The sequence below is a fragment of the Sebastes fasciatus genome, chromosome 18, assembly GCF_043250625.1.
Source record: "Sebastes fasciatus isolate fSebFas1 chromosome 18, fSebFas1.pri, whole genome shotgun sequence".
In the NCBI taxonomy this organism is placed as follows: Eukaryota; Metazoa; Chordata; class Actinopteri; order Perciformes; family Sebastidae; genus Sebastes; species Sebastes fasciatus.
In genome coordinates, this window is record NC_133812.1 from 11,090,787 (window position 1) to 11,117,844 (window position 27,058).

The following is a 27,058-nucleotide window of genomic DNA, read 5'->3' on the forward strand; positions in this document are numbered from 1 at the left end:
GGAAATGTGCAGTGTACAGCAGCAAAGGGGATAGTGCAAAAAAACAAGATGCATCAGCTAACACAGTAAAAAAGAGCTAAACAAATAATAAACAAAAAATAGAAGGAAGTATAAAAATAGGAGCAGTATTTACAGTATTGACAATAAACAGACTATTAACAAAATTGCACAGTGAGAATGAATGAAATTCCACCTGAAAATATCAGGTTCTTGTCAGTTTGTTGGTGTGTAAGTGGTCTACTGGGAGCAGTGCTGGTTGTGGAGTCTGACAGCTGCAGGAAGGAATAATACACAGCCTATAATTTTTATAGCATCCCACTCTTTTAACTGCCTGTGAACATATAAGAAAATAATGATCCTGACAGAACAGGCTATGTATTGCTCTTTGTGGTTTATCTGTTTTTCTACTCTGACATCCATTGGTGAGCCTTGCAAGAGACTGAAAAAAACGTCATCATAACACTGGTGACGTCACGACGAGTCAGCTGCCAGAAGAGTTTTCCGGTCGGATGTCATGGTGAGCTGAGTGTGTTTAGCGTCCAGAAAACACTCAATAAGTTAGCTATATATTCTAATACTGTGTGTTTTAGTTGTTTTCGGTGTGTCTCCAAGTTTTAGGTGTTTTTTTAATTGTAATGCACTGATACCAACATTAGCTGCCTGGTATATGGGATACTTTTGTTAAAAAGTATCAAGGGGAGAAAAGGAACGGATAGGATACGTGTTGGGTTAACTTTATCAATATAAAGTCACTAAAGTTAGCGGTCAGGTAACGCAAAACAACGTCAAAACAAGCTACTGTACAGCAGCAAAGAGGATAGTGCAAAAAACAAGATGCACCAGCTAACACAGTAAAAAAAAGAGCTAAACAAAGTGTAACAAAATATGAACCATTTAATAGAAGGAAGTATAAAAAATAGCAGTATATACAGTATTGACAATAAACAGACTATTTACAAAATTACCATAAGCTACCATACACCGTAATAACCTTCAGAACTTGAGTTTGTTTTCTAGAAACACTTAGTGCTGTGTGTGTATCTCACCTGTGAAATTGAATTGATGACTAAAGTTACATGTTATAGTCTTTATACAGAGCTTTTCTATCTGCTGACTTCACATCCAGCCAGAGGACAGTTTGTTTGTTTGTTTCAGCCCCATCAGCTTTTGCATAGCAGCTAGCGATGGGAATTCCGGCTCCTTTTAGTGAGCCAGATCATTTGGCTCAGCTCACCAAGAAGAGCCGGCTCTTTCGGCTCCCAAACGGCTCTTCGTTTTACCACTTCTGCCTTTTATAATTCAACCAAATTTAGTGCAGTTTTGATTTTTGATTAGTATGTGTGCGCATATATCACTTAAATTATTCAATATAATTATACTAAACCTTATAATTTCCTGGATACCATAATTTTACATGCTGCTTCGTTTCCGACTGTCACTCATTTTGTCTGCTATTCGCGCACCGCACTCCTCTCTCTTTCTCTCCTCCTCTCCCTCCTGCTCTGTACCTGTGTAGACCGCCAGCGCTCTTTGATGGTATGATCCTTGTCTGTCATCAACTGATTGGTTGCACGGACATCATTAACACAACATTCAGTCACAGTCAGTGCATGGAGTGCCCGTGGCGTGGAGAAGATCGTCCTATCATTCTGCCTTGAATTTATAAAAAAATAAAAATAAATAAAAAAGACGTCTCTCGGATGGGAGCCGGCTCCCATCGTTCACTTTATGAGCCGGCTCTTTGAGCCAGCTCGTTCGTCACCGACACATCACTAATAGCAGCAACTATTCTTCCTGGGGTCAACATAGTTTACATGGTGACAATTAAAAAATACCCATTCACATTACACTAACATAACACATTGTAATACACGTCAACTGTAAATAAAACAATAACAACTGACACAGTTTAAATGACAAAAACACAAAGAAAATAGAGCGTCTCCGACTGAATCTATCATGATCTAACAGATAAATATCATCATTTAACATGGAATGCCCTTAATACCCTTACACACCAAAGAATACTTATTAATACTAAAGTTTCTTCTTAAGTAATGCTCTGTTATTGTTTTTTTAAAACCATATATAGTATTTTGTTATGTAATATGATTTGGGAGTGAATTCCATTCTTGCATTGCTCTGTATATTGTATATATATACTTTGACCTGATTTGGTTTTGTGCCTTATCAAACATCCTGCACCTATTCACTGACACCTCGTTAGCTCAAATGCATCACCGACAGTGGATTATTAACTTTATGGACACTGTGGAAGTCGATTTTCATGGTTCATTTCTGCTAATGCTACAGTAAAAGTACGTTTATTTTAGTTATAAAATTGCCATTGTCCGGCAAGCCGCTTATTAAATTCAGTATGCAGTGAGGCAGCCCCAGAAATATCCAGTATAGAAACACCCTAGAGCACTAAGAATGATTTAAAAACATTACAAAGTAATCAACCTTCATGCAACTCTTAACAAATATTTCAAATCTTCTATAACAGGGACTCTCAAACTTTTCAGTGTCAGGGTCCCTTTACAGGGTAGAACAATTTTCTGAGGACCCTCATAATTGTATCACTGATTAAGCATACGCATACTCCTTAGATGCCATTGGAACTATTTGTATGCTAAAAATTCAAACACATTTCAATTTCCATCATGTTAATACCACTTATATACTTTTAAACATTGTATTGCATTTTATTCAAATTGCATTTGAACTCAACTTGACATCATTTATAATTTTCAAGTAATTGATCTAAAAAGCTTTCAGAAAACGTACAGACTGTCATAGTCCTAATAAATCCAGATAATTAAACTTACCATTCTAAAGCTGACTTTCAGTAAGTGCGTCAACTTAAAAATAGTGAACTTATTGTTGTGTGTCAATCATATGAGAGTTTCTATTGGCCCAAAGCTAACGTATGTGGGAGTAAGGAACAGAATATGCATGTTTTATTGCGGTAAATGGTCCCCATCTGTAGATTTGCACTTCTTAATGATGCAGCACAATTTTATAATTAATAGCAAATTATTTCACGGACCCCCTGACGGAGTGCCACAGACCCCACTTTGAGAATCACTGTTCTATAAGATCGTATAGAAATGTATGGCTTATATGCACAGCAATGATCACATAGTATAGATTCCATTCAGACAGTATTGTTTGCATGGTTTGGTCATACTGATACCGATATGTAACCATGTAGCAGTGAGAACATTGTTTTAAATCAGGGACTAGTTCTTCAATGTGACTGAGAGCACAGAGTCTCTGTTGCATGTGTCTGCCTTTTAAGCTATTTACGTACTATATGCAAGTTTTCAAAAATGTTGCAAAACTGAACAGGATTATAAGGTGATTTGAGTGAATCATGCAACGCTTTCTTCTCCCAGACTGACACGGTTTCTTTCCTTTGCTCTGCCTCGGAGCAAAACTGCCCACTCTGGAGACGCAGATTTTGTTTACATTAAAACAAGTCACTGGAGACCTCAGAAAAACCATAGTCGCATCTACACTGCCAGACTTGTGAAGATTCTTTTTAATACACGCTCTTCTCACATACTGAGATGTAAGGCATGTGACAAGTTCAGTGGCAGTTTCTTACATGCATAACTGTTCTGTAAATGTATGAGGCCTGGTGCATTTTGATGTTAAGCGTTTGCATCATTTCTAGCAGAGTGGGGCTTCAAATGGGCAAACATCCAGGCTGCAAATGAAAATGATCTCATGCTTAGCTTCTGAAACATTTCAGTGATTAATAAATAATAAAGGGATGCAGCCAGGGGGCTCAGTTATTAGACAGTCCTTTAACTTTAATTAAAGCAATTGCTAGGTATGTCCTATTCATGTTTGTAACTTGCTTTACACAATAGCGCAGGTTAAATGCCTGAAATTTAAAACTTGAATTAAAATTCACAGGCAGTGAAATTTCTCATGCAACATAATTCTTCAGTCTCTTATTTTTCAATGTAAGCAGAGTGACTGTCTCAGCAGGGGTTTTCCCACAGATCAGTGCCTGACTGAGGCTTTAAAGAAATCATAATTCCTTACATTAGATAGCTGAGTTTTGTAGAGAGATGTTGAGACATACTTGAGTTGCCATGTATTGATTGAAGACCAAGATCAAACGATTAAAGTCCACCGAGTTAAGTCCGACATGGTGTTGTGATGTTTTTTAAATTCTCCTCAGGAGTTGACTCAGCAGGTAGAGAGGTTGATTTTGGGGTGTGTCTCTGTGGTTGGTTAGAAAGTCTGACAGGGTGTGGTCTAATATATGTATATATATATATAACCCTATGGCTTCTTACTCCTCGGTTGCTTATCATGCTATAATTTTAACATCTCCTCAGCAGCAGTTAGAGCTGCTTTTTTTGAGCAGTTCAAACCCATTTAATAGAATAGTAACCTATAATATTGTTCTTTGGTTGATTCTGCAGAGTGAAGATGAAGCTCACAGGGCCACTCCTGCTCCTGGTCCTGCTCGCTGTTGCAGGACTGAGCCGAGCCCAGGTCAAGACCTCTCTCCTGGATTTGACCAACAGCATCGGGAACATCCTTCCCCGTCTCAGCCGACCAGCAAACCACAGCCGCATCTTCTATGCAGTGATGTTTGATGCAGGGAGCACAGGGACACGCATCCATGTCTACACCTTCATCCACAGTGACTCAGGTAATATTGCACATATTACTCTGACCTGCTCTTTTACTCGTATTATGATATCAGCATCCAGGGTGAGAGGCAGGTTAAATCATATGTGTATTTACTGTAGTAAGGGCATCATGTAATGTACTTACATGGCCTGTGACCAATTGATTTCCAATGCAAACAGCAGAGTAACAAGCTGATTTGCAGGCTCTATTCCTTTCCACAGCTTTCCCCTCTATCCTCATAGCCTCTCATTTCTATAAACCTGTGATTTTTCACCTCAGGGGACATAGGTTATACTTTTCTTCATTTACTTTGTAAGAAATAATCCTATTTTGTCAGATTCAAGTTAACATGCCTTGTCTTGAATAAGGGGATATATTCTGCATATGTATGCTAAGCAGATTAAGGACTCTTAATGCCTTTTTAATAGCTGCTGCATATTTGATGTGGGTGGATCTTGTATCTTTTAGAGGAGCTGCCTGTTTTGGACAATGAGATGTTCCATTCCATAAAGCCTGGTTTGTCAGCATATGCTGACTCCCCTGAACTGGTGAGTTCATTGTCAAATCTAATCAATTATATTGAGCTGAAGAAAAGGTCCACCGGCTCTACATTGTATTCAGAAACACTGCCAATAGCTTCCCTCTGCGGGGAATCACATTGCTAATGAAAGTAAGTAGGAAGTGAGAAACGCAAAATGACAAACCAGTGAATATTCCAGCAGCCTGATATGTAACACGTCAAGTGTTTTCTCAACTCCGACTAGTCACCCTGTTGTCAAAAGATCGGTCTGAGCCGTGCTGTTTTTGTAGTGAGCATTGTGTCTGTTTTTTAAAGGCTGGACACACAGTGAGGATGTTGTTGAAGGTGGCCAAGAAGACTGTGCCTCGCCTGGAGTGGAAGAGAACTCCACTTGTCCTCAGAGCCACAGCTGGACTTCGGCTGCTGGCCGCAGAGAAAGCCCAGGCTCTTTTGGAGCAGGTACACGAGTGTAATGGTACCGAGACATGACATGCTGCTGAGACCTAAACTAGAGTGCGGTTCTTTATCAGAAGGGGAGTTGTTAGGCGCTGCATTGTCTTAACACTTTCTAGGGAAAAGTGCAACCTCTTATCCAGCAAAGGAGCAGGCAGAAGAGGAAAGAACATTTTCAGTGTTATGGCAGGTAGTACATAGACGAGAGAAAAAGTATTGTTATCAGAGTGGTGTGAGCTTAGTGTGGAAGGCTCTTGTGGAGGGGATAAGATAGTAATAGGTGGACCTGGGGCACCTTGGAAGATAAACGATACTTTATTAATCCCCCTGAGGGAATTCATTAATCCCTTCAAGCGGAGGGCACCTCTGGATGAGCTACCATTACAGTAGATAACATTAAGGCCATTCCTCTGCTGCTTTTCTTGGCGCCCTCGTGCTCTCCCTCTCCCTCTCCCTCTCCCTCTCCCTCTCCCTCTCCCTCTCCTTCTCCCTCTCCCCCTTTCTCTGAAATCACTCATTCAGCCTCTCCTCCCTCTCTTGCTCCACAGGTTCAACATGTGTTTGACGAATCTCCTTTTTTGGTCCCAGACAACAGCGTCAGCATAATGAACGGCACAAATGAAGGTAACGTCTGCCCCGACAAGCAACACATTCGTCAGTTATCACAGCCACTCATGTTCCTTTCTGCAGCACTTTGTAGGTGCCATCAGTGATCCTTCTGCCCCACTTTGTGTGCTGAGCAATTTCTATAAGACGTCTTTGCTTACTGCAGACATTTAACTAAATTGCAGCAGATTATTGCTGTCTTTTATGATGATACTTAACAAAAAATTAAATTGCTCTTCACCACAAAGTTGTTGTGACCCTTAAAAGTCTGTAATTATGTGGTGGAAAAAACTGTTATTGTCTGTTGTGCCACAGTGTAATTGATTTGTCAGCATTTCAACCTTGTTTTTTAGTATTATAGCTCTTCCTCATGTGTTTGCACATGTGTTTGTATACGCTGTAGCCATTGTAATTTCTGTGAAAATTTGTTGTCAGCTTTTCTAAAATTAACTTCCACCTGAAATGTCTGTATTCTGTTTTCTTGGTTTGCTAATCTCTCTAATGTAGGAATCCTGGCTTGGATATCAGTGAACTATCTGACAGGTGAGTACTGTAAACTTGCATCCAAATTTAACTCAGTGTTTGAAAATTATCCTAGAGTCTTATTATAGACCCTGCTTCCCAAATACAGGCTGAATGCATACAACTATGATTTCGTTGCCCCAAGGGGATAGCTCTGATCTTTATCAGGCTCAGCGTTGGGATTTTATACTTTTGGGTTGCGCATTCTGTGTCAAATAGGGCTTTTGAAGATAACATCTGAGGTATAACTGATTAGCTCTTCTCTGTTGTGGCTGCTGGATTAAAGTAGGATCTGTTTTCAGGTCACCTGAATGCACAAACCAAGAAGACAGTGGGAATCTTGGATCTGGGAGGAGGATCCACGCAGATCACTTTCCTGCCGAAGCTGAGGGTCAGTAGTTTGTTTGCATACTAAGAGATTTCTGCACAAATTAAAGTCTTTAGTGATTAGTAACCCACTATATTCTTCATATTCCACTGTAGAAAACCATTGAAAGTGTTCCTGTTGCCGATTACATTGCCAGATTGGGCATCTCCAACTCATCATTTGAATTATACACTTACAGGTAATAATTAATGCGTTGTTTCATAAAACATAGTAATCTTCCATTTGAATTATATCTTATTGCATCAAATCAATTCCTGATTTAATCTCTGTTCAAGGTAATTTCCATATATTTTTAAATTGCCCTCCAGTATGGACTAATTATATTACAAACGCCACTGACTTTCTTGTAACTTTATATCTTCTCTTTGATCTGTTTTTCATTAGGAAAACTTCTATCATCTGTTTAGTCATTAGGATGTGAATAATAGGCAGACACCATTTGTTTGGCCTATTTTCAGAATGACTTACTTGTTACATACACAGTCTGTTCCTTGTTGGTTTTGTAACTGTGTAACAATCTTCTGACTTCATCCAGTTACCTTGGAAATGGACTGATGGCAGCACGACTGGCCACACTGGGCGCTCTGGGTGCAGAAGGTACTGTGCTGTACATGAGGAAAAGGTGCTCTGTTGCCATTAGCTGCGGGTCAGTGTTGTTCATTGTGAGTGTGTCTCTGAAAGATACTGGGACTCAACAGTGAGTCAGTTCTCCAAGTGCTCTCTCGGGTGTTGTTTCCTTCCTGCCTATTTCTCCAAATACTGTGTAAAGGAGGTAACAAGAGAGCGATGTTTTTCTGGGATGTACTTTCAAGTCTTTCTCTCTAGTATACAATACAAGTGAGACCCTTAGATGAATCACAGAAGGGCTTCAGAGAAAATTGTGTTAGTGAATGAGTCAGTCTCAGACCATGGTGGCCAGGTGTGAAACCGTTGAGCCAGTTAGAAGATTAAACAAGTGACGTCTGTGCTCTAACAGGGTTGGAGTGGCGGGTTTTTAAAAGTCCCTGCCTGCCAAAGAAGTTCAGGGATGAATGGAGTTTTGGAGGGCTGACCTATCAAGTGAGCGGGGACCCAGATGGTAAGATCCTGTTAATTTAAAGTATAATCAGTCTGTTGAGTGGAGTTAAATCAAAGCTACTGGATGAGGGAATGAACATTTTTAAGCACCCCTTTGAATTTCATTGTGATGAGGTTAAACCTAGTTAAAATATAGTATGTCAAAAAAGTCATAATATAATATGTAAAAAAGGCTTCTAATAATACTGTGACTATAACCCATAGTATAGTGTGTCAAAAAGTCATAGTATAGTGTGTCGAAAAAAATCATATTGTATCTTGAAAAAAGTCATACAGTAGTCATAGTATAGTATGTCAAAAGTAATAAAAAAGTAATAGTACAGTATGTTGAAAAAAGGCATAGTATAGTATGTCGTAAAAAAACATTGTGTAGTATGTCGAAAAAAAGTCGTAGTATAGTATGTAAAAAAAAGCCATAGTATTGTGTCGAAAAAAAGTCATAGTACAATGTGTCGAAAATGAAAACCATCATATAGTATGTAAAAAAAAAAATCTTATAGTATGTGCGAAAAAAAGCCATATAGTATGTCGAAGACAGTAAAAATAAAAATCATAGTATAGTACGTCGAAAAAAAAGTCACAGTATTATGTCGAAAAAAAGTAATAGTTTATAGTATGTGGAAAAAATCGTGAAAAAAGTCATAGTATAGTATGTCGAAAAAGGTCCTACTGTAGTCATAGTATCGTATGTCAAAAGTAATAACAAAGTCATGGTGTAGTATGTCGAAAAAAGTCACAGTATAGAATGTTGAAAAAAGTCATACTGTAGTCATAGTATAGTATGTCAAAAGTAATAAAAAAGTCATAGTATAGTATGTGGAAAAAAGAACATTGTATATTATGTTGAAAAAAAAAACATCGGATAGTATGTAAAAAAATAATCATAGTATAGCATGTCGAAAAAAAAGTCATGGTATAGTATGTTGATAAAAAAGTTATAGTATGTTGAAAAAAAGGTTATAGTATGTCGGAAAAAGCTGTAAAAAAGACATATTGTATGTCAAAAAAAGTCTGTATTGTATATTGAAAAAATCATAGCATAGTATATAAAAAAATTCATAGTATGTCAAACATCCAGAGTAAATCAAAGTATGTGACAGATTTGAGCAAATATACAAAACAGAACATGTTGTGACCAACCAAGCATCTGCAGTTATGTCCATTATGCTCATTAAAATGGACTTCAGTTTAATTACACATCATTTCACAATGTTGTTCCTGCATGAGATGCATAATTTACACACCGCTGTCTCTGTTTCTTCTCCAGGTTATGCAGGATACAAGCTTTGTTATCAGGAAGTACTTAAGGTGGTGAAGGGGATTATTCATCAGCCGCATGAGCTCGAAGACAGCAACGTATTCTATGCATTCTCCTATTATTTTGACAGAGCTGTGGATGGAGGCCTTATCGGTTAGCACACACACCCTCTGTACACACCTTACATAATTATACAGACCCAGCAGGATGTTATTACCCGTTCCAATGCAAGAGAGAGGCAGGGAATTGTGAGTCATCTGCACCTGTCTCAGTGGATTTGACGAGCTATAGGTGTGTAGTTATTAGAGAAATTGCTATCCTCTGCCAGTCCGAGCTGAAAGGGCACATGCTGTATTATTATTATGGAAATATGCAAGTAGATCTGCTCTTAATGAATGGTATAGCATTTAAACTGCGTGGAAGATGACCTTAATCACCTCCTGTTGCAGATGAGGTCCAAGGAGGGATGCTGGAGGTAAGAGACTTCAAGAAGAGAGCTAAAGAGGGTAAGATGGGCGCAGCAATGCATCCTTACTATGACCTATCTGCAGCACCCTGAACTTGAGACACTGTGTGCATCTCAATAGTCTGGACTTGTGTACGAGCTGCTATCTGAAATCCTGCCCTCATCCTCTCAGCAGAATACAGAAGAGTAATTATTCAGCCTAACAGACGTGATTCCCTTTTGTCTGCTCAGTGTGCAATAAGATGACCAAGTACCCTCCCATCAGTTCTTTCCTGTGTATGGACCTGACCTACATCACTTGCCTGCTCAAGGATGGATTCGGCTTCAAGGAGAGCACCGTGCTGAAGGTGAACATTACACAACACAAGCAACAGGGTTCGTGGTCTTGCTTTTAAGGACGCAACAGAAGGAATAGACAGAGAGGAACGTTTTTCAAAAGGTTGCGCGGCTTTATAAAATCAAGTACTCGTGTTTAAAGTTGTGTAGCTCACTCATCTATTGACTCACATTAAAAGACACAAGCATTGTTACGTTAAAAAATAATTGTTTTTTTTGTTTGTTTTTTTAAATTGTAGTACACATTTGACATCATCACCTAAAACAAGTGATGCCATATACCTAAAAAAAATAGCACAATTCATGCCAGAAAGAGAATGAAGCAGGACATTCTACAGAAACATTTGGTTACTTTTTTTATTTCAATAAATACAAAAGGCATTTGAGTGATTTGGTGGGTTTTTTTTTTTTCCCCTCCTAGTTGACCAAGAAAGTGAACAACGTGGAGGCAAGCTGGGCTTTGGGCGCCACGTTGGACCACTTCCACAACCTGAAGATCCACTGAGGAGAAGGGAGGAACAAACACTGCTCATTTAGGTGGTGCTCAATAACAAACACGGGTAATGTGCACTACCTTATCTTACGGCCCCAGACATTTGCAGTTTGTTTTATGAGGGCAGAGCTAACCTCATGAGTAATTCTTAATTTTTTTTAAAAAAGCAATTATTCTCAAGTGTAATATATTGAGCTGTAAATGAGCAATGTGTTGCCTTACTCAAAGAACAAGTGAAGCACTGGAGGTTGACATTTGAGTGAAAGATGTTACCAATAACACTCCGTTTTGAGCATTACTAGATACACAATTTGTTTGAGATGGATGTTTTCCTCCGGCTGATAAACCGGGTGGCCTGGCTGGTTGTGCAAGACCAGTGTTTACATGCAGCAACATGATGTACTGAGCTTCAGTAGTTTTTATTGTCCTGGTTTTTGTAGTTAGTAATAAGCATAATGGTACATTTCAATTTGACAGGCAATCATATCAGCCATTGGAAGAAATTTAGAGATAAGTGGGACTCATTATCATCACTTCATTTCAACCTCACACTGCTGTTTACAATGATAATGCATTATATTTTCATAAACTTTTCAAACCCGTCTCAGTATTTCTTTGGGAGTATTTGTTTTCAAAAACTTGAGGAAAAAAGGTTGTTTGTACAAACTTTGCCGTTTCTCGCTTGTCAAAATAAAACCATCATCGGTGGCTAATTACAAATATCTACAGGGGTGAAAGTCAGCGATTAATCTATTTACAAAAAGATGTCTGCGTTTAGTCCACTGAGACTGTCAGTCTGGCGCTGTGGAAATAGGCAGTGTGTGACATTTTTTTCATGATGGCAGACTAAAGCAGCGCCACCACGTCTTCTCCATATGCATGGCCTTCGGTCGTCATGGTCACCAATTCATGTGGCTGAGAGAGAACAACCACCGAGTCTGCAGAGCCTGGAGGGAGGGAGACAAAGACGAGTTCAAAGAGAAACTACATGGTAGCATGAATTCTGTCAGTCTGTACGTACCTACAGTCATTAGGAGATGGAAAACCTTTGAGGGCTGAAACACTACTAAAAATGTGTCCTTGAATTTCTGCAAGCTTTCACCTGGTTATACATTTTGGTTTTAATGCTGACAGGCCAATTCAGGAAAAACTGAAGGACGTGCAAAATAAAAGTATTCAGTCCGAGGGGGTGAATAGTTATCGTTAGGAATTACACATGGGCTTTAAAGGGGAACAATTTCAAAAAGTCATAGTATAGTACGTCGAAAAAAGTAATGAAAAAAGTCATAGTATAGTATGTTGAAAAAAATCATAAAAAGTCATAATATAGTATGTCGAAAAAAGTCATAAAAAGTCATAGTATAGCATGTCGAAAAAGTAAAAAAAAAAAAAAAAAAAAGTCATAGTATGTGGGAAAAAGTCGTAAAAAAAAAAGTCAGTCAGGCTAATTTAGGAAAAACTGAAAGACATGCAAAATAAAAGTATTCAGTCCAAGGGGGTGATTCTTTATCTTTAGGCATTAGACATGGGCTTTAACAGGGAACAATTTTAAACAAGTGTAGTTTTCAGAAATTAGCTTAGAGCTGGGCTATATGGTTGAAATCAATAGAAAAGTGCTATATACACTATGCAAAAATCATGTTACCACATATAATGTACAAAACGATACAGTAATATTGAATAACCACTTAGCCGCAGGCATATGCTACTACAGGAGATGGACAAAATGACACATAACACAGAAGTAAATGCCAATTAAGTAAAGATCTGTGTTTTGAGACTGTCAGAGGTGTTGACTGAACTCTGTTGTTTTGTTGCATAAATACCCTATTAGGTGAATTTTAGTATGTGGTAGCAACAGTCTACTTGTGACCACTATTCTCCTATTCTCTCAAGACAATAAATTAGGAAAAGAAAAAATACGAAAGTAATATAAGAAACACTTTGTACTACTACTACTACTACTAATACCAAAAAAGCCCAGAAGATGATGTATAAGCACTACACGGGTAGATAAATATTACAACCTTATATTAACATAAGTCAGCCTTAACATGCATCAAGAATTCATAAAACATTTACACTGAAGCCCTGGTAAATTTAACAGCATGGGACCAACTATCGACTGAAGTAGAATCCGCACCATGTAACTTGAATGTTGAGTGCTCCAGTTATAAAATATTATTCTAAGTAATGGTCCAAGAGTTAAATAAATCATAGTTGGGTTGGAACCAACTTTACAGAATAACAATTTTAGCAGAGACTATCAGCGGGACTGACAGAAAGAGGTTTGTTCAACGAGCTACCAACAAGCTGTGTGTTTCAACTTCCACAATCACCATTACGACATTAGCAAACTGCACAGTAGTGCTGCTGTCTGAATGGTTGATTAATTGTTCAAAAATCCCAAAAGAAAACCTTCAGCAATTATTGAAAAACACTCAACAGGACATCAGCAACACCACAAGTTGACTCAGCACCTCTGACACTGACAGCACAGTGTGAGCTTCACTAAATTATTGTTGTGACACCCTGTACACAGTATGTATTGGGCTTTCCCTGCCATACATGTAGAAAAGCATACCTGGTGATCTCAGCATGGCGTGGTGAAGATTCATGGGTTCAACAGTTGTTGTCATGGTGACCATACCGTCTCCGTTTTCACCGTCCGCCTCCAGCAGGCTGCTTTGTGTCAGAGCCTCTCCTGTCAGTCGCAAACAAGACAGCAAACTTTAGCTTTTCCCACCTCTCAACACAAAAGAAGTATGGAAAAAAGAAGAGCGACACACGCTGTACTTAATCTACGGTCTTTATAGGACCTAACAGCCAACAAATTACAGCAAATCAAAACTGAAATCTGCTCATTATTACTAACTTTTAAGTTACCGTTTGACGCTTGTGTGAAAATGGGTTGTTTTTAGGACTGCATAGTTATTCCAACACAGACAGTCAATTTAATTATTCATCCAGTAGCTCAGAAACTACCCATCTGTTTTGAAGCCGCATCTTCCTTTGCTTTTTACTAAAGACCAGCCTCTTTGGGGAGGCTGACCCGAATAAATCTGCTGTTTATAATTAGAGCTTTGGCAGCGCTTCCTCAGTGGCGATTCAGCTGCGGTGCTTCCCCACTGCTACGCAAATGTGACAAGGAGGCAAACGCGCTGTCTGCTCTCATTGTTACACGTTTAAAAAAACAAAACTAATTCAAACAGATTTGGTACAATTAGACAATATGTTGGAATGTAAAGCTGTTTAATCTGAAGACGTACTGATACTAAGAATAGATGCAGGAGTGAACTTGGGTAGATTTCTCACAGCTGCAGCGTGGAGATTTACTCAAGTATCCACTCATTTATCCAAGTAATTTGTAAGGTGACGGCGAAAAAGACATTTGAGTGAGGCACGAGAAAGCTTGAAGACATGAATTTGAGTTACTGCGCCATTAGAACTTGGTGATTACACAGTTTTCTCAGACAAATCTGACCCCATCACAAGACGCCTAACAGGCCTATTTTCTGCAGTGGAGCTGTGCAGTCTCTTGCTTTTTTCCAGAGATATGTGCAGTCTAAAACAATTCCGCTACTGGCCCTGAAGAATAAAAATTTGAATGATACATTTTTAAGCGCTAAAGCCATTAATTATTCAAGAAATGTTCCGAAATGTAACTTAAACCAACACTATCTCTATGCACATTTTAAAATGTATGGGCTGCTTGAAGCTACATAATCCAAGGATTAGCATAACCACCTACTGCACTGTGTGTGTGTGTGTGTGTGTGTGTGTGAGAGAGAGAGAGAAAAAGATAATGTGAGTGAGAAAGAGAGAAAGAAAAGACCCGTTTCTCTGCTTTCACTGCCGAGCCCCTCCTCTCCGTGTCTCTTCCTCATGTGGACGTTTCTGCTGCCAGACTGAGAGAACGTCTTCCCACAGATCCCACAGTGATGAGGCTTCTCACCTGGGAAACACAAAGAGAGATCCTGTGATTCCCCGCCTCTCTGATACGGGATGCATCTCTCTTCAAGGCACATGATGAAATGCTTTATCTGTAGCAACACTAATTACCAAAAAAAAAAAAAAGTGCTCAGCTGTACAGCTGTTAACTCTGTCCCACTCACCAGAATGTACGAGCATGTGTTTCCGTAGACTGGAATACTCTGCAAAGGATCGCCCACAACCATCTGCTTCGCACAGAAAAGGCTTCTCTCCTGGAAGCAGCCACCCACCAAACACACACATATTGTTGAATTCTGCAGGACTTAATGTAGTAAACTTATGGTGACAGCTGACCTATTTTGATGCACTAAAAACGTAACAAATGTAATATAATTTCATCCAACTAAGTGGATATTATAGCTCGTAGAAAGCTGTTCTTCCAGACATATGGGCAAAATATAAACACTGTATAGTGTAGCCAGCCTGCTAACTGGTCCCTAGATAGAAGAAGCAGACTGTGGAACAGGCCGTCAAAAATCTTAATGTCACCCTAAATAAAATATGACAGAGTGCTGTTACTCATTGCAGCAGTGAAATGGAGGCGCCGGCGCTGCTGACTCTTCAAATCTCCGGCCATGACTGCACCAAGGAAGCATTAAATGAGCACAGTCAAATGGCCTGAGTCAGTTATTGCTTCCAGCGTGTTTGGGCCTTTTTATGCGCGGGATATCTCCCGCTCCCCACCTGTGTGGATGCGTCTGTGGTTCTTTAAATTTCCAGCCGTGGTGAACTTCTTGCCACAGTTCTTCTCCTTGCAGATGAAGGGCTTCTCGCCGTTGTGAGTCCTCATGTGAACCTGCAGCCTCTGCAGCACGTAGAAACTCTTCCCGCAGCCCTCCGCGCCGCACCTGAACATTCGGTCGTTCCTTTGGAGCAGAGATAACCAAACAAACAAAGGCGTCAGGTGTCCCTCTCCCGTGTTTCATTTGCAAAACAGCCTACCACAAGGTCAGACAGGGGCAGGCAATCACAAATAGATTTCCTACACTGATGTTAAGAGACTTCCTGCAGTACTAATACACGTCTTTCTAAGCCTCAGCTGTTTGGCTGCTCTATCTGCCTCCACCAATAAACAACCTGTGGAAAACAAAGTGTGATGTCTCCTTTGCCTTAGCTGTAAAACATCTGAACAGCGAACACATCCGTCTTTGTGATTGATGAAGAGTAAACACAACACTAATACCACTCTCATAAACTAACTCCGTCTCAAAAGTCTGGGCAAAAGAAGGCAAGATGAACTATTTAATTAGTATTTACTCTGATTTTTACATACAGTAAATGCTTTTGTCAATGATATTATGATTTTGTTGTAGATAATAAAGGTTTAAAAATCTGATGAAATCTATGGAAATTATTCAAATTGGTTTTCTTAATATTTCTTGAAAATGTATAGACAGCACTCTATCCCGTTTATATAGATTTATGGTGTCTTGTAAGGCCATGTGGGCTGGACATAGTTGTTTTCATGCGTAGGGAACAGAAGCACTTTAAAGTGATACTTTGTGTTTAAGACTTCAAATATCTGTGTTACAGTTTGGTTTAACAGGTAATTAATGGCTTGGACCTTTCTATGAATTCAGCTGAGATAATTGCCAGTGTAATTACATATACAGAAAGCTGTTTTAGCTGTAAGCTTGAATTATTATTTTTCAATTTGGAAAATATATCCACAGGAGCCAGGATTTGCACAGGGGTTGAATATTGATGCTTTGGCAATGGCATCTTGTTGGAACTGCTGCCTGAAGCCATTATCTTCCCTCGCCGCGGGGTGCATTGTGTTACCTGTGTGTTTTGAGGTGGTATTTGAGATGAGCCGGCCAGGTGAACGTCCTGCAGCAACCCTCGAACGAGCAGCGGAGGATCTGCTTGGAGAGGGGGCGGCTGGTCCGAGACGGCAGCTCTCGCTTGTCCCCATCTGCTGTCAAACTGTGTGTGTGATCGCCTAGGCAACCAGAAGAGGAAAAGTGAGCGGGGTTGTGCAGAAAACAAGAAAAGAAGTGCAAGGTGGCCGGGCTTCTGGAGCCCAGCTGTAGCTAATCATCGGGTACTGACTGAGCCCTGCCGAACAACTGCAGCCAAAAGAAAACCACCCGAAGCTGAATGCAATCACTCCCTTTTCACCTGCCCGGACTCCCCGCTTTGAATGCCTTTAACAGGTCCAATTCTGCTTACAGCGTGCCGGCAGTAATGCACCTATAACTGATACCCAGCTGCTGAGAGAACTCGTCTAATCTACAGCAAGTTAGTGGGAGGGCAGCATTCACACTGGCTCAGATAGTGGAGTTTTAGTCTCACACTGAAACACTTACAGTCTGCTGCAGACATTTTATATAACAGCATACAAAGTATTTTACACCCTTTCTTAACTGGTGCACTAGCTCAGAACAAGACAGATTTTTCAATGTGCCACTATGTGTAAAACACTTCATTTTGGTCACTTTGATCATATCCAACACATTCACAGTCTTAAAAGTGTTTTCTTTCCTTTGCTAACCGTTCTCACTTGACTTAATGGAAATATAATGACGTCAAAGATACATGTGGAGACATCATAAGGAGGTAAGAACACCTCTGCTAAGAGACTCCATCTGAACTCAAACTAGGCTACTTGATCACCTGACAATATGGAGTTATAATAGTGCAAAAAATCAGTAAAACAGAAACAGCACATACAATGACGCTGCATCGAAGTAGAAAATCATAAACGACGGAAAACGGATGCAGGTTGGGGTGCAAAGGAAATAAACTAGGAGAGGGCAAAGATGGGAATAAACTTCACCACCTCTGGCTGCAATTCGGCTCAGTTCAAAGATCAGAGATGTAGCTCGGAGTCATGTTGCCTTGAATATCATTGGACATTTCTTTATCTATCAGGCAGCCTGCGGAGGGAAGTTAAAAGTGGTTGTGATGAAGTCCTGACTCCCGGTGTGGGTCAACAGCTTGCTACGGCGCTGTGCTGCAGGGAAGTGAAAGTGTCTTAGATCAGAGACGATAGCTTCACGGTTAAATGACTAAGAAGAGATTAAGGTAAAGTTAGTAAACAACAGATTAAGATAGAATTTGTTCACAGTATAGTATGTTGAAAAAAAGCTGTAAAAAATGCCATATTATAGGATTTCAAAAAAGTAATTGTATAGTATGTAGAAAAAAAGTCACGATATAGTTTGCCAGAAAAAGTCATAAAAAAAGTCATAGTGTAGTGTGTTGAAAAATGTCATAGTATATTATGTAAAAAAAAAAAGAATCATAAAAAAGACATACTATAGTATGTCGAAAAAATAATTTAAAAAAGTCATAGTATAGTACATTGAAAAAAAGTGATAAAAAAGTTAAAGTATAGTATCTTGAAAACAGTTGTAGAAAATTCATAGTATAGTATGTCGAAAATAATCGTTAAAAAGTAACAGTATAGTATGTTGAAAAAAGTGATAAAAAAGTCATATTGTAGTATGTTGGAAAAAGTCATAGTATAGTATGCCATTAAAATGTATAGTAATGTCATAGTACAGTTTTTTTATGATACACTGGCTGCTGGGGGTAGATGTATATTTAACCAGAGAAGTGGCATTGACCGTCTCATCCAACTCTCAGCAAAAACAGAGAATGACCGTATTAACTATTCCGAAACATCAGCCTCTCCATTTATCCTTAAAGGCATACTATGCAGGAATTGTCATAGTTGAAGCGCACGTCCCCTGACCACGTTTGCCAGAACACAGCCCAGTGTACCAACTGCAGCATCACACACGGCAGAGAAAGTGAAAGCTAACACCAGATTCACTCTCGTTTTGGAACGAGCTTTGGGCGTTTCGCTCGGGGCTGTATCCGTTACTTTTATAACTTCCTCTTGGATGCATGTGTGGGGGGCTACACACCCAGTGCACCAAAGGCTGACGCCCAGAAACGTCCTGAACACAGCAAAGTAAGAAGAAAATACAGGCAGAGGGCTGCTGGCTCTCTGCAGATACAGACACCGCCACACACTTCTAGTGATGAATGAGAGGGATTACTTTTGTATGAGTCTATACATTGTTATTTTGGAAAATCCTGCATAGTATACCTTTAATGTAACATATTTTTCCTGATCACCCGTGTGTCCTCTCTACTACTCTGCTGCTGCCTCCCTTTCCTGTCGTCTAACCTGTGTCTTTCTGATCCCTGCAGACTTGTACCCTCTCTCCCTCTCCAACGCCTGCATCAGACATACTACTAAATGCACATTAAATCATCACAGACGCAGTACAACAATATGCGCTGAAGCATGATCAAGGTTTTTTCGTGCTAATGTGCCATCTAGACCTCTACTGGATATTTGCAGTCAGACTTTTAAAATTCTGTTTAGACAAATTCATTTTGATTTTGAGACTTACGATGAGAAGTGTTGAACACAGTTTCAGTCTGTGCTGATTACACTCCATTTTCATCTCATCACTGACCTCATTTCTCGTCTTTCTGTCTTTGATGCCTGCCTTAAGTAGACCGGCTGATGTTATCTTACCATAAAAAAATGTGCCGCTTCCTGTACACAGTCTTACTTTCTTTTTCTTTTAATGTTAGTCTTAAACCTGGCAGGGCTGTAACGCACATGCCACTGCACACATCCATGAACAGCAACATGGTATTTTTGTTATGAAGAGCCTGTTTGACTTTCCAGTGTAAAAAGACCTCTAAGAAGTGACTTTACCGTTAGTGACACTTGCAGCTCTGGCGTCCTGGCTGGCCTTAGCATCTCTCGCAAGCTGTGCCCGCGTGGCGGCAATCAGGCTGTCGTGTGCCAGCTCCTGTACCCGCAGATACCAGGGAGCACTGCCATCTATCCCATAGTCCCCTGATGAGACCCCCTCGTCGTCATCCTCCCCGGCGCCATCTGCGGCGAAGATCAGGGACTCTGAGGAGGCTGTGATGCCTTAAAGGGGAGAAAAGGCAGGAGGAGAATCACCATGAAACAAAAAAAAAATACTCAAGGCAAATGCAACATTCTGCATGATCATCAATTGTGCGAGCCTCTCTAGGTCACATTTCTGAATTCATTATAGTCCTCCCATCACGTTCAGCCGTTTTGTGTTAAATGTTAGAGCTTTATTCTGAAAAGGCAAAGAGGATGCTGGCCAACGCACATTGAAAAATACATAAACACGCTCAAAAGACCCAATCCCTCTTTATTCAAGATTTGAATTTAATGTAACAATAGTGAGAAAGTGATTTTGTCTACTGAAAAGCCTTTTCTATCCTTCACATCGCTCTGTGAGTCACAGACAGAACACAGCACGCTGTACAAAAGGTGTATGTCAGAGACCAAAATTAATTTTTTGGCTGTCCTGCCAAGGTCTGATGAACCAAGAGAATGTGCCTGCCAAGGATCATTTCTTGCAGCCAAAATAATTCACAGTTCTTCATGAAAATGTGTCACCCCATTTCTTTTTTAGCGCTGTGTGTAGAATCGGGAGCCGTGCAAGACCCAAAGTACTGACACAAGATCAGATTTAGAGTTTTAATGTAAAACTTCTCACTCCATCCATCAGGGGTGTGACTCATCATACAGGGGGGGAAAAGATCTGAGACTCTGGCATATGTGAATAGTTAAGGGTTGGTTTAGTATTCCTTTACCTTTCGCAAGGTTCAGTAGGACATAGGAAGTGCTGTCTGACTGTTGTAGGTCATGGAGGATGGGCGGCGGGCTGGGTGAGGCCCGTGGATGAGAGTGTGTCTGGACCACTAACGGGCTTCGCACTGACACACCTCCGAACTCTGACAGGGAGGGAGAACTCTCCGGCTCATGGCTCAGGCCTCCGTCTGAGGAGAAAATCAGTGATTGTTAGTTTCAGTCCTGAATAAAACACTGCACCTTATCTGCAAATTAATCAAACTATGGTTTACATTGTAAAATAAGTACATGCAATTAATCACATGATTGTCCATAGTTCAATCACAAATTATTCGCACATTCTTTATCTGTTCAAAATGTACCTTAAAGGGGGATTTGTCAAGTATTTAATACTCTTATCAACATGGGAGTGGGCAAATATGCTTGCTTTATGCAAATGTATGTATATATCTATTATTAGAAATCAATTAACGACACAAAACAATGACAAATATTGTCCAGAAACCCTCACAGGTACTGCATTTAGCATACAAAAATATGCTCAAATCATCACATGCCAAACTGTAGCCCAACAGGCAACAACAGCTGTCAGTGTGTCAGTGTGCTGACTTGACTATGACTTGCCCTAAACTGCATGTGATTATCATAAAGTGGGCATGTCTGTAAAGGGGAGACTCGTGGGTACCCATAGAACCCATTTTCATTCACATATCTTGAGGTCAGAGGTCAAGGGACCCCTTTGAAAATGACAACGCCAGTTTTTCCTTGCCAAAATTTAGCATAAGTTTGGAGCGTTATTTAGCCTCCTTTGCACACAAGCTAGAATGAATTGGAATCTAGTTTCATATGATGCCAGTATCTTCACTCTATCTTTAAAACTGAGCCCGCTACAACCTAAAAATCTCAAGTTGCATTAATTCGTTAAAGAAATCAGTGGCATTAAAACCAATTTGCGTTAACGTGTTATTATCGGGTTAACTTAGACAGCCCTAATATATATATATATATATATATATATATATATAAATAAATAAATATAAATCATATACACACACTGGAATTTGTAAGAAACACTGAATATATGTTTGCTTACAAGAAAACCCCACAGGGCACTTTTAATATATAAATACATCCAATATCTATTATAAGTTCTATACGTGCTGCCAAATGTCCATTTTTTTTTTCTAAATGGGTTTTTACAGGGAATCATACACACACACAAGGCAGCCAAATCACAGACACGATATGTCAAAAGGGGCATCTGTCCATCAAAAGCTATGGATGCTGCAATACCTTGAGCAAATACTAATCCTATTTTCTACAGCAGAGTCAGACGGAGCTCGTCAGATCTAAAGAGATTATTGATCCAAATCTTAACGGCATGGAGATGTTTGTGAAACAAGAATAATATCCACAGCACTGTGAAAAACAGACATAAATGAAAAAGTGCAGGCACTCAGAGCCGTGAAACATTTTCTTAACATTGCAAAATTGACTTTTTTGTACATATATATTCACTATCTTCTCGCTCTTTATTATTATTATTCCCAGGCGGAGGAAAGCAGACAGTGCCAGTTTCCTAACCTGCTCACATTCTCACATTTTTGACACCACAAATCAACATCAGCGCGTTCAGCATTCTCCCTCTCATGATAAGAATATTCTAACCATTGGTTTTTCACTGGGAAGCAGAGGTTTGAGAGGTGCGCCTCAGCTTCATTTCTATGAACTTCAATGAACCGTCTGACCGCGGAGTCACATAGCGGTTACCATCACCATGGCAACCTTTGATTGCAGCTGGAGACACACAGCTGATTGAGATGCGCCAATTAGTGCACTTTGACAAACACACACAAACATACAGGACTCAGATATTTTCACACTTTCCATTTCTTCATACTCCTTCAACTGCTTCTTTACACACACATTAAAGCAAGCAGCATGAGATGATCCTAATTAGTGCAGTTTGACACACACACACATGCAGGACGGAGACATGTTCACACTATTTCAAGCAATTTTTCAAATCTTCTCTACTTATTCATACTTTCAGCTAGAAACTCCACTCAAACCTTATAATGTTCCGCAACTTTCATACATTATGGCCATTATTGGACTTCCGCATTATTCAGTTAAGCGTCAGATTTTCAACAAACCCTGAAATATTCCACATCTTTCAAAACATTACGTGCATTATTCAACTTTTACAGCCAGCAATACAGTTTAGCGTAACTTTTCAACAATATTCCACATCTTTCATACATTATGGGTATTATTCAACTTTTTAAAACCAGCAAACAAGTTTAACGTCAGCTTTTCAGCATCCAGCGTTCACACGGCAGAAACTGCCTCGTCTAGTTTGCCACTGACTGCCGCACTTGAATTTATAAAAAAATATGGCATATGTATTCCATAACTGTCTATCACTGATGCATTTTGATGCAGAACTGGATCAAGATGCAGATCAAAAAAATCTCTGGATTGTGGAATTACTTGGGGAGAGCGGAAAAACAAGTTGAGAGAACACAACATTGACATATTATCAATACGGTGTTAGCAACAGAGCAACATCTTGATTCATTTGGAGTCGTGTCTCTAACAACTCCTGAGGGAAATATCTGGCTTTTTTAGCTGATAGATGCTCCACTTTGTTTACCAGCTAGTTACTAACTGTGTCTGTCTGCTGTTTGGTGCTGAGCAGGTAGTGTACAGTGGATTTTTAGAGCTTATTTGCTGAAAACAGTTGCATCTGAAAACAACGCTATGAGAGTGTTGAGAGTAAACCAACAGCTAAACAATGAGCTGAAACTCACTATAAAGCTCTGTAAACCCAAGGGGAGCTGCACAGTCAGGGGATAATTCTCTGAAGGTTCATCACTACAAGTGACGCCTTTCACATTGTCATTTGATACATAGTTGACTATAGTCACTTTAAAAGGTATAATATGCAACAGTTGTTGGTCTGTCTTTATAAACATGCCGCATTAAAAGTTGGCCACTCCTCCTAAGCTAAACTAGAGAGAGGGAGAGAGAGAGAGAAAGAGCAGCGATGGTCAGGCGAGCTATAGAGTGAACGGAGAGAGTCGCGTTAGTGGGAACAAAGCAGCATATCCAATAAATAAAACTTTTTTTTTTACTGTTTCACGCGGTTACATTCTAAAACACAGATAAACTAACTCTGCACACCTCCGCACAACCCTGCGGGAAGGTGCAGAGTTGCCGGACTTTGAATGAATGCAGCCGAAAGGCAGGCTGTCCTCACTGCCTGGTGTGTGTGCCTCGGTCAAACTGACGCATTCACACTGATAGCAGCACAACAGCCACTGCACCCAGCAGAGGAGAGACAGAGGAACAGGGGAACTCACAGCGATGTAACAAAACCGTTGTCATCCATCAAATAAGGCCGCGAAGCATCTAAAGGGGGACATGTGCCCATCGATGTATAGCCTAATGCTTGTGCCTTGGTATCACAAATGACAAAGTGGCGGTATTTGACCACCTGAACAGGCTGCACACCCTGTGCGCCATTATCTGCTGTGGGTTACATCCCCACGTGGGGCCGAAAGGCTGTTTGCAGATGGCCAGAAGCGTCCCGGGCAAATCAAAAAAAGAAGAAAAGAGAAGATACAGGCAGAGGGCTGCAGGGACTCTGCGGAAACAGACACCGCCACACACTTCAAGTGGGTCATAAGTGATGATCGAGAGGGATTCTTTTTGTATCAGACTGTTTTTTAGGAAAGTGTTGCATATTATACCTTTAATATTTAGAGATTAAAAAGATTCACACAACAAAAGGAGACAGTAACATTAGTAAACAATAAAAATGTATCACTAGTGGTATTGTGCGACATGTAGTAACACTAAATGAAAAGTAGTGCTAGTGTTTTGGCCTGTGGTGGACACAACAAGAGCAGTGAGCGGCTGCTGACCTGTGAGCTCCAGCGGGCTGCACAGCGAGCTCTCAGCTGGAGTCAGCAGAGGAAGGCAGGAGTGTTTGGAGTCACAGTCCTCCAGACCCTGCACCAACGGGATGGACGCGTTCTGCACAAACTGCACCAGCAGCTGAGAGGAGGAGGAGAAGAGAAGAGCCACAGCATAATAATGAAGCTCGTGTAATGCATTCATCTTTTTGAAAATGTCTTCTATAAACTTATATATTTCTAACCAAAACAAATTCAATTGACTGCATGTGTAGAAGATGTGTAAATTATTTGCGTCACTTTCACCACAATTTCTCCAGCACTGAGAGCTTGGTGTTCTTTTATATTTGGAAGTTATTTCAGGTGTCAAGAAATATCTCATATTTAATTTCCAAGCGAAGTCTCTCCAGAACAAGGAACTGGTTGTTTTTATGTATCTCACTCGACATCTGTCATCATAATGAGATAAGCTGTGATACAGGACTATTAAAAAAGGGAATATAGTGCAGAAGAGACTGTTAAAAATTAGTATAGTGCAGGGTAACTCCAGTAGCTTAGTCTATGAAAGTGCACTGTAATGTTTGGAGATATTTTCATTTCATGTCATGTAAACATTTGCCAAAATCTAACTAATCCCTTTTTTGCCCTCTTTTGTGTTAAAGACCATGTCTGTTTCATTTGGTTTAAATTCTGGATCTCCAGCTATTTCCTTCAGATAAAACATTTCATCTTCTGTTATATTCATTACCTTAAACTCCTCCATGTTTTAACAGCCATATTAAGACAATTACAAAGACAGCCTTCTATCACCTGAAGAATACAGCAAAAATTAGAGGACTGATATCTCAGCAGGATTTGGAAAAACTAGTCCATGCATTTATCTTCAGCTGACTTGACGACTGTAATGGCGTCTTTACTGGTCTTCCTAATAAATGGATCAGACAGCTGCAGCTGATTCAGAACGCTGCTGCTAGAGTCCTCACTAAGACCAAGAAAGTGGATCATATCAGTCCAGTTCTGAGGTCTCTACACTGGCTGCCTGTCTCTCAGAGAATTGATTTCAAAATACTCCTGCTGGTTTACAAAGCACTAAATGGTTGAGGGCCAAAATACATTTCTGATCTTCTGCTGTGTTCTGAACCATCCAGACCTCTCAGGTTCATCTGGATCAGGTCTGCTTAGTGTCCCCAGAGTCGGAACTAAACATGCAGAAGCAGCATTCAGTTTTTATGCACCAAATATCTGGAACAAGCTCCCAGAAACCTGCAGGACCAACTCCAACTCTGAGCTCTTTTAAATCAAAGCTTAAAACCTTCCTGTTTGCTGCTGCTGACTTTTATTAAACCAGATAATGATCTGCACTAGAGCTTTTACTCTTGTGTGTTATATTTCTATTTTAGCTTCTATCCTATCTTTTATTTTTAGCTTGTTTTTATTTTCTAATCTTTAATGTTTTTTATAGCTGTTTTAATTATGTCTTAATGTTCTTTTGCACTTTGTCACAATGTTCTTGAATGTTTCTGTAAAGCACTTTGAATTGCCCTGTTGCTGAAATGTGCTCTACAAATAAAGCTGCCTTGCCTTGCCTTGTGTAATGCATTAATAATCTAAGTCACAACAAAAAGCATCCTGCCTCTTGCAATACAACATGAAAACATGATGACAAGATTTACCTCTGGTTTGGAGTCAAGCTCATCAGAAAGCATGGGTCACCCTGTGTGTTGAACCTGTAGAATAATAACAGGATAACAGCTGATTCACCACAACATGCACACAGATCTGCTCAGCCTAATCAAAACAATACATACCTCAAATTAGACCTGCTAAATGTGAGACTGTCTGTCGGTCATAAGCGTTGCAGGCTGCAGGTCATCTATGTGTCAAAACCATCTCACAATCTGCAGCCAAACAACAAGACAAAAACGTCAAATGAGCAAGTGAAAGAGAGGCTTTGCCAGCTGACAGCCAGTCACTACAACTTAACAATTAAGCACCAACAACTAGAGAGGCAAACAAAGCAGCTAAAAGCAGCTAAAGCTCAGAGACTGCCTTGTTTAGTTAGCTAGCAGGTTAGCAGTTATTAAACCAGCTACCGAGGTTAACAGACAGATGTTAGCTGCTGTATGACTATAACACACTGTGAGTGTATATGATGTCATTAACTCGTCAGTAGCAGGAGTATAAGTCGTTTACCTTGTTGTAGTCCTGGGTGTTTAGAGAGAATTGTTGTGTAACTGAGCTAAAGAGTGAAAGTCCTCCTTCCTCTTCGTTGAATTTGAAAACGGTAGCTTGCATCTATTAAGTGTTTCATTACTGCCCCCTACTGGAGGAAGTCACCACCTGCAGGGTCCCGTTCACCAACACAGGGATGTTGTATCCTCGACGCTACCCAGTGGTCAAAAGTGTACACTACAATATGAGGCCAGACAAAATCACACCCTGGACTCAAGAACTTATTGATCCATTATTGCTTTTTGGATATTTATTTAATTTATTCAATTTAGCCATCCTAAAAAATTACTTTAAAAATTAAAGATACCATAGGTAATAATAATAATAATAATAATCTTTATTTGTATAGCACCTTTCTAAACATAGTTTCAAAGTGCTTGCACAGATACAATGAAATACAGACAAAATAAAAACAACTATAAAAGAACAAAACATAAAGACCAAATAATGAGAAAACTAAAATCTGTAACCAGTGGAGCGTTATTTAGCCTCCTTTGCTGTATTTTTTTGGTATATTTTAAAGCATATTTTAA

The 27,058-nt window shown here is 39.8% G+C and overlaps 2 protein-coding genes across 2 annotated transcripts; one reads left to right on the top strand and one right to left on the bottom strand.

Annotated features, from left to right (window-relative positions):
- The first annotated feature begins 406 nt into the window (after positions 1 to 406).
- Positions 407 to 11,373, top strand: entpd5b (ectonucleoside triphosphate diphosphohydrolase 5b). The gene is made up of 14 exons (XM_074616703.1): positions 407 to 517; positions 4,443 to 4,675; positions 5,125 to 5,204; positions 5,492 to 5,635; positions 6,178 to 6,253; positions 6,743 to 6,778; positions 7,060 to 7,148; positions 7,241 to 7,323; positions 7,681 to 7,742; positions 8,122 to 8,223; positions 9,490 to 9,633; positions 9,930 to 9,986; positions 10,178 to 10,293; positions 10,704 to 11,373. Exons 2-14 carry the CDS (start codon positions 4,450 to 4,452, stop codon positions 10,785 to 10,787), a joined length of 1,299 nt encoding a protein of 432 aa, XP_074472804.1. The 5' UTR covers positions 407 to 517; positions 4,443 to 4,449; the 3' UTR covers positions 10,788 to 11,373.
- znf410 (zinc finger protein 410) lies at positions 10,626 to 26,622 on the bottom strand. The gene is made up of 12 exons (XM_074616701.1): positions 26,487 to 26,622; positions 26,102 to 26,191; positions 25,967 to 26,020; positions 24,303 to 24,435; positions 20,376 to 20,561; positions 19,453 to 19,674; positions 16,551 to 16,710; positions 15,453 to 15,634; positions 14,891 to 14,980; positions 14,611 to 14,730; positions 13,360 to 13,479; positions 10,626 to 11,722 (listed from the first exon to the last, which is right to left on the bottom strand). The coding sequence occupies exons 3-12, from the start codon at positions 25,997 to 25,999 to the stop codon at positions 11,622 to 11,624; spliced, it is 1,347 nt and encodes a 448-aa protein (XP_074472802.1). The 5' UTR covers positions 26,000 to 26,020; positions 26,102 to 26,191; positions 26,487 to 26,622; the 3' UTR covers positions 10,626 to 11,621.
- Positions 26,623 to 27,058: the final 436 nt, after the last annotated feature.